General features: G+C 35.6%; 8 protein-coding genes and 1 pseudogene across 9 annotated transcripts, besides 3 other annotated features; 6 read left to right on the top strand and 3 right to left on the bottom strand.

The window, feature by feature from the left end:
* Positions 1-326: 326 nt before the first annotated feature.
* TVAGG3_0384310 (uncharacterized protein) lies at positions 327-1,171 on the top strand (the record flags this gene model as incomplete). Its single annotated transcript, XM_001307246.1, has 1 exon — positions 416-1,006. One exon carries the CDS (start codon positions 416-418, stop codon positions 1,004-1,006), a length of 591 nt encoding a protein of 196 aa, XP_001307247.1.
* A 191-nt stretch (positions 1,172-1,362) lies between these two features.
* Positions 1,363-2,261, top strand: TVAGG3_0384300 (Clan SC, family S33, methylesterase-like serine peptidase; the record flags this gene model as incomplete). Its single annotated transcript, XM_001307247.1, has 1 exon — positions 1,365-2,225. The coding sequence occupies one exon, from the start codon at positions 1,365-1,367 to the stop codon at positions 2,223-2,225; it is 861 nt and encodes a 286-aa protein (XP_001307248.1).
* A 288-nt stretch (positions 2,262-2,549) lies between these two features.
* On the bottom strand, positions 2,550-3,392 carry TVAGG3_0384290 (ankyrin repeat protein family; the record flags this gene model as incomplete). The annotated part of the gene is made up of 1 exon (XM_001307248.1): positions 2,550-3,392. The coding sequence occupies one exon, from the start codon at positions 3,390-3,392 to the stop codon at positions 2,550-2,552; it is 843 nt and encodes a 280-aa protein (XP_001307249.1).
* A 630-nt stretch (positions 3,393-4,022) lies between these two features.
* Positions 4,023-7,399, bottom strand: TVAGG3_0384280 (NCK-associateD protein 1 family; the record flags this gene model as incomplete). The annotated part of the gene is made up of 1 exon (XM_001307249.2): positions 4,084-7,389. One exon carries the CDS (start codon positions 7,387-7,389, stop codon positions 4,084-4,086), a length of 3,306 nt encoding a protein of 1,101 aa, XP_001307250.1.
* A 1,469-nt stretch (positions 7,400-8,868) lies between these two features.
* On the top strand, positions 8,869-12,486 carry TVAGG3_0384270 (pyruvate-flavodoxin oxidoreductase-related family; the record flags this gene model as incomplete). Its single annotated transcript, XM_001307250.2, has 1 exon — positions 8,869-12,438. One exon carries the CDS (start codon positions 8,869-8,871, stop codon positions 12,436-12,438), a length of 3,570 nt encoding a protein of 1,189 aa, XP_001307251.2.
* A 1,570-nt stretch (positions 12,487-14,056) lies between these two features.
* Positions 14,057-15,815: a mobile genetic element.
* Positions 15,816-15,953: 138 nt separating this feature from the next.
* Positions 15,954-15,990: a mobile genetic element.
* A 1,716-nt stretch (positions 15,991-17,706) lies between these two features.
* Positions 17,707-20,594: part of a mobile genetic element that runs on past the window's edge.
* On the top strand, positions 17,966-18,784 carry TVAGG3_0384240 (phage tail repeat-like family; the record flags this gene model as incomplete). Its single annotated transcript, XM_051232171.1, has 1 exon — positions 17,966-18,784. The coding sequence occupies one exon, from the start codon at positions 17,966-17,968 to the stop codon at positions 18,782-18,784; it is 819 nt and encodes a 272-aa protein (XP_051101901.1).
* TVAGG3_0384230 (uncharacterized protein) lies at positions 18,924-19,286 on the top strand (the record flags this gene model as incomplete). The annotated part of the gene is made up of 1 exon (XM_001307251.2): positions 18,924-19,286. The coding sequence occupies one exon, from the start codon at positions 18,924-18,926 to the stop codon at positions 19,284-19,286; it is 363 nt and encodes a 120-aa protein (XP_001307252.2).
* TVAGG3_0384220 (serine threonine-protein phosphatase family) lies at positions 19,305-19,547 on the top strand (the record flags this gene model as incomplete). Its single annotated transcript, XM_051232170.1, has 1 exon — positions 19,305-19,547. The coding sequence occupies one exon, from the start codon at positions 19,305-19,307 to the stop codon at positions 19,545-19,547; it is 243 nt and encodes an 80-aa protein (XP_051101900.1).
* Positions 19,552-20,401, bottom strand: TVAGG3_0384210 (annotated as a pseudogene). The gene has a single exon. A coding segment is annotated over exon 1 (850 nt).

Genomic DNA, 20,594 nt, shown 5'->3' with positions numbered 1-20,594 from the left:
TTTAGAAATTGATATTGCAATATTTTTCTGTTATTAGTCTCTTCGAAGCTACATTAGCTCACTCTGAAATTCATTTCGGTCGACATTAATAGTTCTGGTTATAATGCTCAAAAAAATTGCTTAACAAGAAAGATGTATCGTGTTTCAAGGGTGTAACACACTTTTTACGTATGTTCATATGTAACATCTGAAAATACCTGATCTAAATATCAGATATATGTGATATAAACATAAAATATCTTAAATTAATCCGGAAATCTTCGCAAACAGATATAAGAATAAGTTATAATACAAATTTGTTTTGAAAAATTTCATTTCTTATGATTGGTTGACCTAAGTTGTTAATGTGCATATCTTGGACGATTATTCCAAAAATAAAAAACCGTTGAATAATTCAAAGAAGAAAAAGAAGAAAATGTGGTACGAAGACGACAATCAATTTGTCAGAGCTCCTACTCCAAAGACATTTGATAATCTTGTACAGGATCTAGAAGGTAGAGATTCTGTTTTATTCGAATCTATTGCTTTACCTTCTTCAAATAGAGGAAGATCTTCAGTTCAAAAATCTACAGATAGTTTCACACCCAAGAAATCAAATCCCATTGAAGTTACAAGTTCAATCATGGCAGGACTTCAGAATTTCAGCTTTGCTGATGAAGATCCATCACTTGATTTTACAATACAGACAAATCAGCGCAGGCAAGCAATGGAAGAGGCAAGTAACCTTCAGAAAAAGATAAGCGAGCTCGAATTTACTTTACGCGAAAAAGAAGCAATTTTAGAAGAAAAAGATGAAATTATTCAAGATCTAAAAGACCACCTTAAAGGCAAGCAGGTTCGTCCAAACACTACAAATGATGCAAATACAATGTATAAAGAAAAGTATAATATGGTTATTAAAGAATTAACGGATCTCAAACGTCAATTAGCTATGCAAGGAAAAGTTAGAAGAGTTAAAGCCCGTGCTTTACAGCCGGTTCATCCTGATATCAAAAAACGTAATTAATTTTTTGAAAAATAATCGCTATTACTTCTTTCCTATTTTGTTATCTGTAAATATATGTATGTACGAATACCTTTATTTCATATTCAACTAACATTTTTTATATCTTTTCGATATCATTATTAGCAAATTAAAATTCATGTATAGGTTGCTATGGAAATAATTCACGCTTAGATGGAGTGATGGATTCCTCGGTTAAAATTAAATGGAATATAAATGAAATTTAATAAAATTTAATCTTTAATGAATGATTGATACATCTTATTGGAATGCATGCAGTCTAGCTAATAATATAGACGTTTTTCAATAAGTGAAGATAAAATGATGAAATGAATGTAAACTTCCGATCAAAATCGGTACGATGGAAGGTTTTGCTAAGTGGAGTAACTACTGGGATAAGAAAGAAATGATTGAAACACCCCGTGGAACTTTCAATGTTTACTCAAACCCATGTGACAGCAATTTTGTTCTATTTTGCGTTCACGGAATCGGACATTCTGCACTTTCATTCTCATTACTCGCAAAAGAGCTCAAGGGTCAACTTACTGTTGTTGCACCAGATTTCAAGTGCCATGGCGATACACCTGGTGATGAATCAAAAGATTTAGAATTAAATAGCATGGTTGAAGATTTTATTGCTCTTGCAGAAATTTTCATTCCAAAGGATAAGCGTGCAATTCTTCTTGGCCACTCAGTTGGTGGATCTGTTGTTACATTTGCTGCTTCAAAAGTTCCTTCAATGTCTATCATCGCAATCGATACGATCGAAGGCAGTACAATTCAGCAATTGCCAGGTATGGAGAAATTACTTCATAAAAGACCACAAGCTTTCGAATCTGCAAATGATGCTATTGCATACGTCGCAACAAGTGGCGAGATGGAGAATTTCGACAGCGCCAAGATCTCAGTTTCTGGAAGAATGAAAGAAACAGCAGATAAGAAGCTTACTTGGAAGACTGATATTCTGAAATCAAAGGAAGCATGGCCAGGATGGTTCAAAGGATTTGCTGATGCATTCATCCATGCTCACTCATATAAGATTCTTATTCTTCCAACAATTGATCGCTTAGATACTCCATTTACAATTGGACACATGAGTGGTAAGTTCCAGCTCTCTGTTATCAATGGAACCAGCCACTGCGTCCATGAAGATGCTCCTGATAAAGTTGCTGATGTAATCATGAAGATGGTAAAGAGAATCGGAGCTTCAAGTCAATGGTAAAGTAAATCATGATTGTCTTTTTACGCTAAACAATACGATTTTATTATATCTTAATTATTTGAAAAAAAAAATACAATTGCTGTTCTTGTCGACCTACATGATAAAGCCATCTGGAATTCAAATTATTTTTAGAATTAAATCAATAACACAGAAACTTCATAGAGAATGTGAATCAAACTCTGAAATCAATAATGAAAAGCAAACCTTCGTTTTTGTTGTAATTATGAGCAAGCAAATTGTGTTTGAAATTGTTTTATGACTTATTTTTGTATATCATTTCAGGTCGAAATTCAAGATTCATTCAGTGTAGCTTCTTTATTTAGCTCAGATTGAGGAAAAATATTTAACAACTTCATTCTTTTTAAGAAGTGATGCGATTTCAAGTGGGGTAAATCCACTATTATCCTTTGCTTCTTTATTAGCTCCAACTGAGATGAGATATTTAACAACTTCAAGATGACATTTTAATGATGCATATATGAGTGGAGTAGCTCCACTATTATTTTTTGCTTCTTTATCAGCGCCAATAGAGATGAGATATTTAACAACTTCAAGATGACATTTTAATGATGCATATATGAGTGGAGTAGCTCCACTATTATTTTTTGCTTTTTTATCAGCGCCAATAGAGATGAGATATTTAACAACTTCAAGATGACATTTTAATGAAGCTAAAATGAGTGGAGTATATCCCTCATTATCCTTTGTATCTTTGTCACAGTGACATTCGATGAGAGATTTAACAAGTCTGAGATTTCCTTTTTCACTTGCAACATGAAGTACATTTTGATCATTAGTTCCTTTCTTCTTCCAGAGTCCTTCTTCACATGCTTTTGAAATCACTATTTTATTTCCTTGAGACGAAAGCTCGTCAAAGAAGTTGTAAATGCGTTCAAAATCATCAGAATTATTAATTTCTTCGATTTTTGTTTGAATTTCTTTGTCATTTTCCTGATTTTGAATTTCTTTGTCATTTTCTTGATTTTGAATTTCTTTATCATTTTCTTGATTTTGAATTTCTTTGTCATTTTCTTGATTTTGAATTTCTTTGTCATTTTCTTGATTTTGAATTGAATTTAACTTTTCTTGAAGATTTTGTATTTGTTTTGTCAAGTCAGACTTTTCTTTATCTGATTGAATCAAGATATCAATTACTCCATCAAGCATTTTCAGTTTAAGAAATTTCTTTAATGATTTAAGAAGGGAAATGGCTTCTTCAAAGTTTTGAATTGTAACGTGCGCATTTCGAGTACTAAGATATAATTTACTTGCATTAGTTGTAGAATGTGCCTGTTGCAGAATAGTAATGAAGTCATTTGTTGACAAATTTGCAAACTTCAGTATTTTTGCAATGTCTTCCTTTTCGAACGTGTTAAATAACTTATTGTCATCAATATAATCTTCGATGTGAGCCCCAATTTATTCGAAATTCTGAATAAGTCCTTCACTCATTAAAAAATTTTACTTTACAAAACCGAAAAATTTTGAATCTGAATCTGAAATACTGATTCTCTAGCTTATGATTTTTGTTGATTCAAATGTTATTCGATATTAAATGCAAAATAATCATTTGCTAGAGGATTACACTTTTCCGATGTTTTTGGAAGAGAGAGTAACAAAAGTGCGCACTTTTATTACCTACTCTTTTTGGATCTCCTCGCACCCCTAACAAACATCGGAAAAGCATCATTTTTACTAAGTTTTATTTCATATTCCAATGGACTTTTTTGCAAAGTTATATTTATTACTCCAAAGTTCTTTTGATTACATTTGAAAGGGAGGAAAATAGATAGAAAATTTAAAATTAAAAACTCGTAATTTTTTAGTAAAATAAAATAAATCGAAATAAAGAAGGAAATTACATCTGAGTAATTGGTCTGTTTGCCTGTTCGAAGGCAGCATCGGAATGAGCGTGGTTGACTGTTCTTGATGGGAAGTAAGCATCGATTGTTGCGTATGGAATTGATGGAATTGCCTTCGGGAAGAGAGAAGCCATGACTGTGATTGATGTTGCAGCAGAATTGTCGTTGCTTGCCTGCTTGAAGTGGATGATTGATCTGAGTGTTGAGAGCATTGTCTCGATGCCCTTGAGGTAGACAGGGTTTGAAGGAGTCCTGTCAGCGAGATCCTCGAACATTGTGTCAGCGCATCTTATGATTGCAGCGATTGCATTGGGGAACAAGTGCATGTTCTCCTTGATTGCATCGTGAGCTGAATCGTACTTTGCGTTGTTGAATGTTGGAGAGAGAAGGAGGATTCCGAAGAAGAAGAAGAAATGAGATGATTTCTTCAATTTCTTGAAATTGAATGTCTGCAACTTTGTCCTGATGAAAGGAACTTCTGGAGTATCTCCGCAGAGCATTTCTCTGATGAGAACTTCTCTTGGATCCAAGTTCTCTTTCCTCTTGACAGCTGCATCGATCAATGTTGTCAATCCTGGCAAGTTCCTGTCGACAATCTTCTTGATCGCCTCTCTCAACAATGATCTCAATGCGAGGCAAACACCAAGTCTCTGCATGTTCTCAACTGCGACAGAAATGTGTGGGTTCTGTGCGATTTCTGGTTTGATGTTTCCGTATCTTCTGTTGTCGTCGTACCACGAATTGATCTGTGGCTCCAAATCGCAGAATGTCCTGAAGATGGAGGAAATTGCTTCGACGCACTTCATCGTGAGAAGTTTGTTGATTCTGAATCCAGCGTTGATTCCCAATGATCTGATGAGGAATTCGATGCTTCCGAGAGTGAAGAACTGGCAGGAATCCTTGGAATTGTTCAATCCCCAGAATCCTTTGAGAGGAGGAATGTACAAACAGTTCTTGAACTTCTTAGAAATGAATTCAACGTATGTCCTCTCAATTCTAAGAATCAAAGTGTTGTTGTTGATTGGAGTATCTTCCTTTCTGAGTCCAAGCATCGACTGGATCTGTGCGTCGAGCTTGTTCTGGTTCGGATACGATGATTCTCTCAATCTGTACTCGAAGAGACGTCTCTGGAATGAAGATCCGAGTGCTGTGAACAGTGGCCAGATGAATGTTGTTGATGCTGTGAAAGCCATGTCCATGTAATAGAATGATGGAGTTACATCACTCGGGAACATGAATCTCGTCAAGTTCTCTGTGATGTTGTTCGCGTAGTATCCCGCAGCGTAATCAGGGTTCTTAAGGAGAACAACAGATTGAGGAACTCTCTCGAAGAAAGAGCCGATCTGTTGTGTTTTCTCGATGTTGTCTGCGTTCATGAGAACAATCTTCTTCTTTGAGGATCCCTTTGGAAGAGAGAACTCTTCGCTCTTGAATCCGGACATTCCTGTCAAGAAACTGTGTGTCTGCATGAGAATTCTCACTTCTGGGCTCTCGCTGTCGATCTTCTGAGTGATGCTCTGTGTGATTCTGAGGAATAAATGGCCTCTGATCTCTGAATACTTCTTTACAACGTTCTGGCACTCAATTCCAAGCTGTCTGAGAACGCATGTGTCGTAGGAGAAGAATGTGAACATCTTGAGAACAGATGGTGTGTAGTTGATCTGTATCTCAGTGCCTCTGATGATTGTACCAAGGAAAGTGAGGTGATTCCACATCGTATGCAATGGAACGTAGTTGAGGAATGCCTGGATTGGGTTTGTAGCGAATGCAATGTGATCTCTGATGACGGAGAGATGCTCAAAGATTGGATCGAGGAAGGAAACTCTCTCGCGGGTCTTTATTTCGGCAAACTTGAACAAGTAGTGGCTGTGAGTGACGAGAAGTGGAGTGAACTCGTATCTGTAGCCTTTATCGAACTGTTCGAGGTCGAGAGCGAGAAGTGATGAAAGGATATCCGTAATAAGCTTGGACATGTCTACTTCTTTGAGTGTAGAACATGCTGTAACGACTGCTTGGCTGAGCTGGCGTTCGAGGTATTGTGTGTCTGTAGAAGCGATGTTGAAGAGGAAGAATCTCTGAATGTAGTTGAAGTTGAGGCGAATGAGTTCGGCGATATCTGTGATAACTGAAAGAAGATGCATGGCCTCGTTCCTTGGCTCCTTGAAATAGAAGCAAGTATCGAGTTCGTAATATGCAAGGCCTCCCAACGCTGTAATGAAGTTCATGAGTGGAGGAAGAAGGGAAATGTTGAACTTGCAGATGTTTAAGATGTCTTCCAGAAGAATTGTGACACGAATAATACGTTGGATGTGGGATGTATTGAATTTACGCTTTGTCTGCAAGATGGCTGCGTTGAGGAGGGTCTTGTTGAAGACATCGCTTGGGCAGAGCTTGAGGAAATCATCCAAACTGATGGAAACTAAACGAGTTATTGGAATAACTGGAATTTCGGAAAGAAGGGCTTCGACAATGAGGCCGAAGCATTCGTTCTTGGATGTTGTGTCTGGGAATGTCATAAGGAAGAAGAACAATGTCTCCTTGAAAAGGGAAATGTTCTGGAGAATAATAAATTCATCAGCTGGTAACATAGACTCAGGCTGTGCTGTACGCTTGGTAAATATGGAAAATGGTTCCCATTCGATAAGTGGGAAAACGCCGAAAAGCTTGGCAATGAAAGTTCCGATATTTGAAGCTAAGCGTGCCATCTTGCCCTTAATTGGCTCGATGTTGACTGCGAGGCAGTGGAATGGACTGATTGTGCAGTTGTCCATAAGATGGAGGATTTTAGGAAAGTCATTGCTGATTCCAACAAATTCTTTTGATGGTGCGTTGGCAACAATTAAAGCGTAATTACGGAGAAGCTGTGTTTGGTTGAAGAAAAGCATAACTTTAACAAGCTGAACGAAAATCTTGCATAATGTTATTGTTGTGTTTTGATTCCAACGAATATCAAGTTCTATGATTTTACCGATGGCTAGCTTGAGTTGGTAGATGGAAAGCGTGGCCCATTGACCAATATACTTGATTGATGCTGCAATCTTGTTGATTTTTGGATACATTGACGCGAGCCACTTGTTCATTGAAGATCCGCTTGGAACCTTAGGTGCATCCGTCTTCATTGTAATAGAGTTGGTGTATTGCTGAACATAGGTAGCCCATGTTTTACCTTCACCTGAATCAAAGCACTTAACGAAGTCAGATCCAGGGCTGAATAAGAGGAGGATTTGCTCCATTTTAGATGTTACGGTATCTATATGCTGACAAAGTACTTCAGTCTCTTCGGAACGTCCGCTAGATGCCATTCTGAAGTTTCTTTTGAAAAAATTTTATGGATGATGACTTCACTTCATTTAAAAAATCGCCTTATTTAGTTTCTAGACTCCGTATTATAAGGTCCCTACTGATGGTGAATTAGTTTATCTGGTTGCGATTCCGATTTCTTACTCTTTTACTCATCAAAAAATTCAAACAATGATTCTTTTTAATTCTAGACCATAATTTTATATGTCCATCTGATGTAGTATTAAAATCTATAAAAAGAAGCAGTATTTATTGATCATTTGCAATTGAATGACGAATGAAAGAACAAACCATCAGTTATCTAGCCAGTAAATGCTAATTTAGTCTTCATAGATTGAACTGTTTTGTATTTGGAATAGATTCAAATTAAATATTCAGATTCTCATCAAAATGATGTGTCCTCCAATATTATAGTTGAAATTATGATAGGTTAGTTAAGGAAATATGATGGCTCATTCATAATCTAAATCATTTATATGTTTTAGTCCAACACCAATAAATGGCATGGAAATAATGAAAGAATATGTTGCTCGGTGTGGAATTCTATAGTAATTGGAGGTTATATAAGTATGGTAATATGTTTCAATCATAGGAATGAGTTTTGCTGTGAATGTATGATTTCTACATTAATTCAATAGTATCAACATAATTTTATTGAACAAATAGTATAAATGATAGAAGTTTAAAGATAGCATCCTTGCGTAAATCTTCGAAATCAATTGTTTATTAAAGTTTTGAGATTTTGGATAGTCAATGCTATCAGAATTTATGCCGATATGATGCATTTTGCTTGTTTTATATTGCACGCAGGTACGATGATATCTGTAATTCATGGTATCAGCAGAAAAAATCAGCAGGATTAAAAATTGGTAATGTGAACTTTATTAGCATTAGTGATGCATTTATTTGGCATAACTTAGCTAGTTCCGAAAGAAATGTTCGGTTTCTGAAGATTTTCCGTTCATTATATTTTGAAAATTTGGTAATTGTAGCTAACAGCAGCTTACTGTCATAACCATGAGTATTCAATTGCATAAACGATTGACCAAATCGATAAAAATCAATTTTTCCCCAAGCTGTAAAATTTGATTTGACTTTTTTGAGAAAATAAAACATTTATCCATGAATAGACACTATGATAAATGCATTTCAAATATGTAATTGGAAGAAGGTTCTAAAAATCTTCAAAATTATGAAGGAGAACACAAAATTTTCCAATTGAATTCTTCACAAAAATTGAAAAGACATCGTCTTCATTGTTTTTGTTTCGATCATGATGTCATTTTTTCATTAATATTTTAATATTGATAGGCTATCCAATACAATACTGATCTGCCAAATAAGTTTGGATAATTCAAAATTTGAGATCATCTATTTCTCCAAACATTTTTTATTAATCTCTCTAATAAATGGTAATCAATGCAGAAAAAATGAAAAATGAAAAGATGAGATGAAATGAAACGGAAACTCATTTCAATTTTATGCTTAGCATTGGAGACGCATTTTCTCGCCAAAAACATGTTGTCCCAGTAGATGGCAATGCTGCCGCTGCATATGTCGGCTATGCCTTTACTGAGACTGCATTTGGCTATCCAATTACCCCATCAACAACAGCTTTCGAATTAGTTGAACAATGGGCTAACAAGGACCACAGAAAGAATGTTTTCGGTCAAGTTCCAACATGCATTCAGCTTGAACATGAAGGTGGTGTTGCAGGTTCCCTTCATGGTGGCTCTGTTGCTGGTGCCGTTGCATCGACATTTACTTCTTCTCAAGGTTTGCTCTTGATGTTACCAAATATCATCAAGATGAAGCACGCTCAAGTCCCAACAGTCATTCACGTTGCCTCACGCTCACTCATTTCCTCAATTGGTACAATCGAGTGTGACCACTCCGATGTTATGACAGTCAGAGCTAGCGGCGCTAACATGCTTTCATCCGCCTCTAACCAAGACTGCCATGATCTTGCAGCTGTTGCTCATATTGCTGCTATGAAATGCCAGATCCCATTCCTTCACTTCTGGGATGGCTTCAGAACATCACACCAGATCACAAACGTCGAACTCCTTGACTACGACGAATTTAAGCCACTCATTCCACAAAAGGAACTCGAAGCAATCCGTGAACGCGCTTTCAACCCCAACCATCCATCCCTTCGTATGCTTGCTATCGACTCTTCCTTCCACTTCCAGGCAGACACAGCTGCTGCTTACCGTTTCAGAAATGTTCCACAAGTTGTCCAGGAAACAATGGATGAGCTCGCCAAGATCACAGGCCGCCATCTCCACCTCTTCGACTACCACGGCCATCCAGAGGCAGAGTCCGTCATTGTTGTCCTTGGCTCAACATCCCAGAACATCTCAGAAGCCGTCGACTACTGCAATGCAAAGGGTGCCAAGTACGGTGTTGTCACAGTCCGTCTCTTCCGCCCATTCTCTCCAGAGCACCTTGCCAAGGCAATTCCAAAGACATGCAAGGTAATCACAGTTCTCGACAGAGTTAATGAGAACGGTGCCTTCACACAACCACTCCACTCCGATATCTGCGCTGGTTTCATGGCTATTGGCGACAAGCGCAAGATTCTCGGCGGCATGTTCGGCATTGGTGGCCGCGAACTCACACCATCACAAGCCGCTGAAGTCTTCAAGAACTCCCTCTCCGAGAAGCCACGCAACCTCTTCAGAGTCGGCATTGTCGATGACTTAATGCATACAAGCCTTCCAGTTCCAGAGGAAATCGATATGGTTCCAGATGGCACAAAGCAGTGCATCTTCTGGGGTCTTGGCTCCGATGGTACAGTTGGCTCCAACAAGGAATCAATCAAGATCATCTGCAAGGAAACACCACTCTACGGCCAAGGCTACTTCACATACGATGCTAAGAAGTCTGGTGGTCTCACACGTTCCCACCTCAGATTCGGCAAGAAGCCAATTACATCAAACTACGCTATCAAGCAAGCTGATTACATTGGTGTCCACTGCATCAACTTCCCACGTGTTTATCCAGTCGCTAAGGAGTTGAGAAACGGCGGCATCTTCGTTTTCAACTGCCCAGCTCACAACGCTAAGGAACTCGAGAAATACATTCCAAAGGCTACACTTCGCCAGCTCTACGACAAGAAGGCTAAGGTTTACTGCATTGATGCTACAAAGATTTCCATTGATTGTGGAATTCCAGGACGTATCAACCTCATCATGCAGACAGCCTTCTTCTACCTCTCTGGCGTTCTCGAGACAAACCACGCCATCAAGGTTTCAAAGGCATCCGTCGAAGAGCAGTACGGACATTCCGGCGAAGCAGTCGTTAAGGCCAACATCAAGGCTATCGACTCCTCCATCGATAACCTCATCAAGATCGAAATCACACAGGAATGGGGCCAGTTCGATCCAACACCAATCTCCAGATTCGCCAACGCCGATGCTCCAGAGCTCATGAAGAAGGCCATCTTCCCAATCTTCGAGCTCAAGGGCAACGAGATGAAGCCATCCGATCTCATTCCAATCACAGCCAGAATCCCACGTGACGGCTTAGGCTCATCCAAGTACGAGAAGCGTGGCATTGCTACAAACATCCCAGTTTGGGATGCCGACAAGTGCATCCAGTGCAACACCTGCGCTTACTCATGCGCACACGCTGTCATCAGACCACAGTTGATGAAGCACGGCAAGGGACCAGAAGGAGTCAAAGTCCTTCAGTCCAAGAAGTTCAAGGGATACGACTTCGCAATCACAGTTTCCGCACACGACTGCTTATCATGCCAAGTCTGTATCGAGAAGTGCCCAACAAAGGCATTGTCATTCCCACTTGCCACAGAGGAAGTTGTCACAAAGGCTGCCGCACTCTACGACAAGTTCGCCAAGCTTCCAGACATCGACGCATTACGTGAGGCTGATCCAGCTCTCAACGAAAGCCTCGAGAAGAAGAAGTGGACAGCTGATGGCTCACAGTACTACAAGCCATTACTTGAGTACTCTGGTGCCTGCGCAGGCTGTCACGAGACATTGTACGCCAAGATGCTCACACAACTCTTCGGCCCACGTCTCATGATCGCCAACGCTACAGGCTGCTCCATCGTCTGGTCTGGCTCATTCCCATCACAGCCATGGACATACAACTCACGCGGACAAGGCCCAACATGGGGCAACTCCTTGTTCGAAGATAACGCTGAGTTCGGCCTCGGTATCGCCGCTGCCGTTGCTCACCGCAGATTCGAACTCAAGGGAATTGTCGAGAGATTCATCAAGTCCGGCGAGAAGTGCGATCCAGCACTCATGGCATTGTTCACAGAGTGGCTCGCCAACTACGACAAGGGTGAGAAGTCACTTCCACTCTCCAACTCCATCCAGGACATCCTCAAGACAATCCCACAGACAACAGGATTGTTCGGAGAGATCCAGAAGAGATACGACTTGTTCGTCAAACCATCAGTCTGGATCGTCGGTGGCGATGGCTGGGCTAACGATATCGGTTTTGCTGGCCTCGACCACGTCGTCGCTACAGGTGCTGATGTCAACTGTCTCGTCTACGATAACGAGTCATACGCCAACACAGGCTTCCAGACATCCAAGGCATCTCCACGTGGCTCCGTCCTCAAGTTCGCAGCAACAGGCAAGGACAAGCCGAAGAAGGACCTCGCTGGCATGTTCTTACAGTACCCAGATGTCTACGTCGCATCATGCGTCATCGGCGCTAATGCAGCTCAGACAGTCAAGGCAATGAAGGAGGCCGACGAGCACAAGGGCACATCATTCATCGACTGCTACTGCCCATGCATCGGACACGGCGTCAGACCAACAATGAAGAACGGCCACAAGCAGGCTAAACTCGCTGTCGAGTCCGGATACTGGCCAATCTTCAGAAGGAAGCCAGGACAGAAGGTTGTCTTAGATAACCCAACAATGAAGAAGGAGAAACTCGCTGACTTCTTGAAGCACGAATCTCGCTACGAATCACTCAGAAAGATCGACTCCAAGAGACAACACGATCTCCAGGAACTCTTGGCCAAGGATATCGATCAGAGATGGCAGAGACTCCAAGATTTAACTAAGTAAGTGAAAAAACTTTTCCAATCAAAAAATATTCTTTTTTGAAATTAAAAAAATACGTTTGAATTTTTAAATACATGAACTATATTTATACATTATTGTATTGGCATCACATATAACTCTTGAAGTTAGACTGAGATATTCACATTCAATCTTATATTATATATGTTGCTCTGAATTCTACTTGTAAAAGAAATAATTTTTGGCACTTTTTTATTTAAATTGCTGAATTTATGGAATAAAAATGTCAATATTATGGAATTACATTCTCATGAACAGAAATATTACTACTGCTACCATTCCACCATATACCAAATACATGCATTTGAGACCTTTTGGCTTTTTCAAGGATGGAATTTTCGAAATTAATCTTACTGGAGTGAACTTGTCTGGGACTTTAGTGATAGGCTCTATCCCATTTATACCTCCACATTTTTACAGATTTTTCCAAGCTGATTTCTTAAGACGTTATCCATATTCTGAAATAAATTCAACAAGTTTCAATTTTTGGTCACAATTTCAGAAAAACGCAGATGCCATACCAATGATTATTACTAATAATCATTGGGAAGTAAATTATTCATACAGATATATAAATCCAATGGGAATCAACAAAAATCTTTATTAGGCAAAATCGCAACCGAATTTTTAAATCTCGATCGCAAAGAAAAATTTCGATTTTTTATAAAATCGCGAACTTCTGAAAAATTGCGAACAGAAAAAAATCGCGATTGTTTTTGAAATCGCGTTTTATTAGAAGTACGCGATTTTATAAAAAATCGAAATTAGATTAAAATATAGCGTCTAAAACCAAATTGCGAACAAGTTATGTATTGATTTTAAGATGAAGAATTGCTTGCTATGATGTACTGATTCATGATCAGTACATCATAGCAAGCAATTCTTTACATGAAGTTCGAAAACTTGGGTGCAATCAGATCTGATTGCACCCAAGTTTTCGAACTTTGTATAGGGAATTAAAGGGTGAGAGATATATAGTCTATCTATATATCTCTCACCCTTTAATTCCACCTCTGTAAGCGATAAAATTTTATCAAATATTTTATACTACGAGAAATTATGGCTTTGTTTCAGAGACGTATTGAATTTACCGATTGTGTTAAAATGAGATCGCTTAATCTTTAAATTTATTAAGTTAATCAAATTTTTGATTAAACGCAACGCTGTTTTGTGAAATCAAAACGATAAATATTCAATGCAAACGCACCTGAGCTATGTTCCTTTATTGCAGCCATTAAACATTTGTCTGGCTCACAATTTGAGAGCACTTCACCTAAATAATGCTATAATGAAAATTGAATTAATAAAAATCGTTTCTTCAAATAAACTTCACAAATATATTATCATTATGTGAATTTTTACTTATAAAATTAAATACATATTTAGTTTCTAGTATTTTTTTTCTATTGTCATTCAAAATATAGCTACAAAACGAAGAACCATAATTTTGATAAACACTAAATGATAATATGATTTATAATATAAATAAAATATTTTCAAGTCCAATAAATCAAAATTGATATTTTTAAAAAAACTAATTAAGAATTCAGTGATAATTTTATCAAATATTACAAGACAATATGATTTATAAGCAGAATAAAATGGGGAGAAGCTTCCTAAACTTTTTAATCCCATAAATATGGTCATTATCTGGAATAAAGAGTTAAGCGTCATATGTCACTTTTTGTACTAAGGAAACATCGACTTTATGCGTTATGACTTTTCGATGAGGAAACAAGTGTTCACGTATTATAAACTTCCTTATTCCAATAAACCGACCCTAAACATAATTAATTCTAAGCATGATAATGGTCTCTTTTCTATGATAACCAAATCAATTTGGTTATCATAGTAAAGCACCAAAAACTGGAATAGGAATCGGCAATATGGAATCATGAAGCAACTCGGATAAAATAAATATGGAACATTCATACATCCATTCCCTATTTTTAACCATATTATATTTTCAAACAAAATTCTCGTACTATTTTCAATAAAATTTGCATAACCTTGTTATTACTCTTAGGCGAAAGATGATTTTAATGTTAATTTTATAGAAGAACTTTTAATGCATAATAAAATAACCCTTTCCTATAAATTTAGACTTAAAACGGTGACAATAAACAAGCTTTAGTCTAGAAATTAATTTTCTACTACTATAAATGCATCTTTATCTTTAATTAGAAAAAAATTTATCAATTTTATTATCCAGATGAAAAAAGAAGTGACATATGATATTTTATCTAATTTAAAATCTTTTATTGATTGTTTTTAAAAACTTTGCATTTTGTATGAGTATTTCATGTTTAAATCAGTATAAATACGCAAAATACTTATGAAATTCCAGCTGTTATTCAGTACTATTCATTTTTCAGCAATCATTAACTGTGGAAGAGTATGGCAAACGTTCGATAATGATCATGTATACTCAGATCATCAAGAATGAATTAAAGTCAATGCAGGGAAATGGATAATCCGATTAAAAACCCCAAAAAGGAAAAAGATATTATATGAACGTCTCACAAATGGTTAGTACTAAGCTCTTTCCTGATGATTGAATATTCTTTCATATTTTTGTATATTGTAAGGGATTTTCTCCCCAAATATATAATACCTTCCTTATAAACGATCTACTTTCTTTGAATACAAGTATAATTTTACATTTTAGGAAAAAATTTATTTTTTCAAATTTATCTTATAACAATAGAGATTTATATATATGTGTGTCAATATAGGCTTTAGTGGTATAAAATTGGGTAGATTTTGTTTTATTTTGAGTAAAAAATTCAAAAAATACTACCTCATTTTGCGTGCAAAGGAATAGTCAGAGCTATTTAATAACATTTTACGAATGAACTATGGAATTACTATAACTTTTGAAGAAATTTCAAAGTTAATAGAAGATTGTATTTTAGAAATCAGCTAAAAGAATGATGTGCATACATCAAGCGTTAAAGTATCCTAATCAGAATATAGTAATATACAATGATTAGCAAAGCAGATTTGAATCGGCAAGAAGAGTTGCTTAAAAAATCAGTTGAGTCTTCTCTAGTTTCCACACTGCCTATTCCTGTTTAAGTGCGGTTATTCCTATTCCAGTTTTTGGTGCTTTACTATGATAACCAAATTGATTTGGTTATCATAGAAAAGAGACCATTATCATGCTTAGAATTAATTATGTTTAGGGTCGGTTTATTGGAATAAGGAAGTTTATAATACGTGAACACTTGTTTCCTCATCGAAAAGTCATAACGCATAAAGTCGATGTTTCCTTAGTACAAAAAGTGACATATGACGCTTAACTCTTTATTCCAGATAATGACCATATTTATGGGATTAAAAAGTTTAGGAAGCTTCTCCCCAATATTTATTATTAAATTTGAAAAAACACTTTTTTTATAAAAAAAAATTCGGGCTATTTATCTTATATATATATTATACAATGATTTGACATATATAGTATAATAGAAATATCATAAAAACTAACATCCATTCGAATATAATAAACAGAAATTCATCAAAAGTGACAACTCTCAATTTTTTGACATTTGTAAATTCTAAATTGAATGAGAAAAATGAAATAATACTAAGCATAATACAATATTCTAGATTTAATTATAATTAGGAAAAAGTTAGTTTTGAGAGTACTTTTCATAGGCATATAGAATGAAATCTTCTGAAAAATAATATCACATATACTCATATTATTTTCTAATATATAACTATTTTATATAAAAATCAAATTCAATGATCTTAAAAGCGAAGGATAAACCTCAAAATTTACGAATATAATGAGTGGGAATATAATGCTTATCTATCATAAAACCATATGAAATATCAATTTTTGCTTTACGCCTAATTTTTGACGACAATTAGCAAAAAATGTTAAATGTTAACACTCAGTCCATTTGAATATGAAAAATAAAATTGACTTTGATTAAATGTTTTTATTTATCATGCAATTCTTCTTGCGACCAAAGATTTGAATAAAACTTAAAAAAATAAGATAGCTTAAAAAATAATATACGGTAGTGTTTACTAATAGATGAATAGTATATAAATTCTATTAAAATGGATTTGATCCAAAAAAAATATATAAAATTTGATCATAAATAAAATCGTTTTAAATTACTTCTTCATTTAAATTATAACAATTATTTTTGGTTTTAATGTATTATAGTCCATACAATACTATTGTAATCTCTTTTCTCGAATTTAATTTTTCAATTAGCAATTCGAGAAAAAAAATATTACTTAAAGGACGACTTATCACTCCGAAAAAGACCAAAATTAAGGACGTGATTTTTTTGAAAGTTCGCGATTTTTCAAAAAGTCGCAATTTTTTCCCGAATCGCGATTTTTTAAAAAAATCGAAATTTATCGTTCAAATCGCGATTTATTAATAAATCGCGAAAAAATTCTGTTCGCGATTTTTAAAAAATCGCGATTTAAGCTAAAAATCACAATTTATCATCAAAATCTAGATTTAAAAATTCGGTTGCGATTTTGCCTATTATTTATCATACGTTACAATAATATTTTTAATCGCTTATTGTATGACTTCTTATTTCTACAGAAGATGCATCAAGAATATTCTTTTAATATATGCAGCCGACATAAAAATAATTTCTTTTTTAATAATGACTTTACTTATTAGAATACCATGGCTTTTGAATAACTATTGCAGATATTTAGAACACTTTTATCCCATTGGAAATACCCTTTGCTTATACTTATCTATTCAAGCATTCAATCCAAGGTCAGCAAGGAAATATAAATATTCGTTTTTCTGTTTGTGCTTTTCATGTAGTTATATATTTTACATTTCACTGACGGATTTTAACGAATTTACATATCGATATGGTCAAATCTTATTGTTAATCCTTCATTTTTGTTTGTATTTGTTTGTACAAAATGAACATAATTTTCTTTCAATGATCCTTTTAATAGAAGCATTTTACTTGTCTATGCAGTTAGTGAATTTTATAGCATCACCACCAAATAATTTTTTTATGAGAGTCCTTTTCTATGAAATCATGCACTTATTTATTCCATATGCTGCCTATTATCAACGAGAACAATTACAAGAGTTGAATCGTTTTAATCAACACATAAATATATTCCTATTTTTCAGACGACATTAAAAGAACTTAAAGGGAAAAGAGAGAGAAATGTAGATATTCTCATAGAAGTTTAATTATTTCATGCAAGCTTCCAATCAGTCAATTTTTATTACCAATTTATTATAGATGCAAAAAAAAAAAAAAAAAAAAAAAAAGGTAGTGGGGCTTCCAGGCACTTCGTGCCTTCTAGCCCTGATGTTGATGTTTAGTATAAATGAAGTTTTTATTCGGAGGACTCTTCTTCTTCCTCCATTGCTTCTGGGGAGAAGCCTTCTTCTGGGTCGAAAACATTATATAATGTGTCGCTTTTCACAAATTATATATGTTTTCATGTTTTGTCACTTTTCTGTCACTTTTCAGGAAAAAAACATTTTTATTATTATATATAAATGAATTTTACAAAACCACCGTTACCGTTCTTTGGAAATAAGAGTAGATGTAAAGATATTCTATTGAGAGAACTTAAGAAACTACCGAATGGTCTAACATTTGTAGATTTGTTCGGTGGAAGTTTCTATATATCCCATTTGTGCCATACTGTATTCCCAGACTCAAAGATTATATGCAATGACTTCGACAACTATATGGACCGTCTCAAACATATACCAGACACAAACAATATATTGAAAGAGTTGAAAGAAAAGATACCTATAGGTAAGATGGAACGTATACCATTAGATAACAAAAATATTGTGAGAGAGGTTTTGAAAAAAGCAGAATATATAGACTGGGATAGTATATCTGCTAGACTATTATATAGTGGTGCTATAAGAGTTCATGACATTGAAACACTTATGTCAAAAGTTTTATATCTTAACTATACAAATGTTTTCAAAGAGGACATAGAAAAATATACTGAGGGTATAGAGTTTGTGAGATGTCGTTGGACAGAGTTGTATGAAAAATATAAAAACAAGGAAAATGTTTTCTTTATAGTAGACCCGCCGTTCTATAACACATGGGATTTTCAATACCAAGTAGACTGGACTTTGAGAGACTCTTTAGAAACTTTAGACGTTTTACATAACCATCCATGCTTTTACTTTACATCCGATAAAAGTGGTTTGGAAAGTGTCATGAGATGGTTAGAGGACATACATGACTATGAGTTTAGATATGACAAGATAGAATATGAGAGAGGTCCTATAAACTGGAGAAAGTGTCATAACAAAGAAATTTTACTAGTAAGTAAATGTGGTTTGAAATAGGACTACTTGTTTTAGGTTTTTTCCATTGTGTCATTTATTTATTTGACGTGGCAGAAAGATATAGAGAATATGAAGATGAACCAATGCCTGCAAATGTCCAGTATATGTACTCGTAAGAGATATTTTTATCTAATATTAAATGGACGCACAGAACTTAGCGAATGCACAGCAACCTGGACAACCAAACCCAGAGAATATTCCAAATGAAGTTAGAATACAAACTGCAATGGCAAACTATGGTCAAGTGCCAACAGATGTACAAATGCAAACTGCCATGTCAAATGACGCTGCGTTAGGTTTGCCACCATGGTATGCAAATATGAGATGGAAAGAGTTTTATACAAACCCTGAAGTGGGATATAAACAACTCTATGCAGATGACGCGAACACAGGAGTTGACCCAGAATATGTTTTCTACCAGAGGAGAAATAGAATGTATGAGCTCCAGTTAAAAAATGCTATGGAACTCAACAGGAAACGTAAGAGACTAGGCGGACATTAGATTTTTACATATAGTAAAATGGGTTTCTTCAGTAGTATTGGAAACTTCTTTCGAAATGTTGGAAGAGGTATATGGAATGGAATAAAAACCGTAGGAAGAGGAATTTGGAACGGTGTCAAAAATATTGGTAAAAGAGTAGGTCAGTTTGTTGGTATTATACCTAAAGACCCTGAACCAGAAGAACAAGCTCCTGTTATACAACAGCCTGAACCTGCACCACAGTCAAGTTGGCAACCAAATCCAACACCTCAACCGTATTAAAAAATTATATTTTTACCGTTCGATAGTAGTTGTATATGAAACTAAGTTCTAAGTAAAACGCATGGTATAATGGAATTATTCTCTTTCTTCCATCTGTAGTAAACCATACTTGAAAGTCTGAAATACTTCCACTTGGTGGTTCGTATAACTTTGTAGGTTTTTCGTAAAAGTCATTTGCCAAGCATAAAAAAGAGTTTTGTGCACCAGAAAATGAAGCATGAACTATAATAGCATCTGGGTCGAAAACATTTTCATATGTTCCATTAGGGTTTTCGACTTCATAATAGTCCGGGTGTACTGGATATTCTGCAGGCTGATTTAACATCCTCAAAAATCTATACCATGCCAAGTTGTTATATTTTGTAGAAATATAAACGTCTTCTCCAAGGTCTTCTATTCTATTGATTTTAACAGTTGCATTTTTCCTGTCATATATAATATCGAGATGGTACTCTCCTTCGTCAATGTTGTACTGTTTTGCATATTCGAGATAGATATCGTTTATTTTTTCTTGAAAAGCTTGAAGAGTTGTTTCTAAGTTTACAAGCAAATTCACTTGTAAAAGTTTTCCCTGTTCAAATTTCTCATACGTATGTTTTTCTTTGTTATAGTATCGAATTTCAAAAGCGACCGTAAATGGGAAACCATGTATGGCTTCTGAAATGAACTTCATTCTACGAAAGCCAATAGCTTTTGTGACGGATGGGTCTCTTAGCCATCTTAACGGGTAGTCAAAACGATAGCCTTCATGCTTTACGGTCTCTGTCTCAAACTTTTGACCGACATTAGTAAAAAGTTCATCTAATGGTTTAGTTGTAGCAACTCTTGAATTTTCTTTTTTCTATTGAAAGCATATTTTATCTAGAATAAAAATGTCGAAAGAAACAGCGTCTATGAGAGAAATAAAACACAACCGACAACTCATTTTGCAAGCTCTAAATAAGAACACAAAAACTTTTCAAACTATTCTAAGATATCTGAGTCATTGAAAGAAGGAAACTTAAAACTGACATTAAACCCAATGACAGATGAGTTTCTATTTCAAGA

Source organism: Trichomonas vaginalis, chromosome V (genome assembly GCF_026262505.1).
Source record: "Trichomonas vaginalis G3 chromosome V, whole genome shotgun sequence".
Lineage (NCBI taxonomy): Eukaryota > Parabasalia > Trichomonadida > Trichomonadidae > Trichomonas > Trichomonas vaginalis.
Note: the sequence above shows the minus strand (reverse complement) of the source record. Positions and strands in the feature narration are given on the sequence as shown.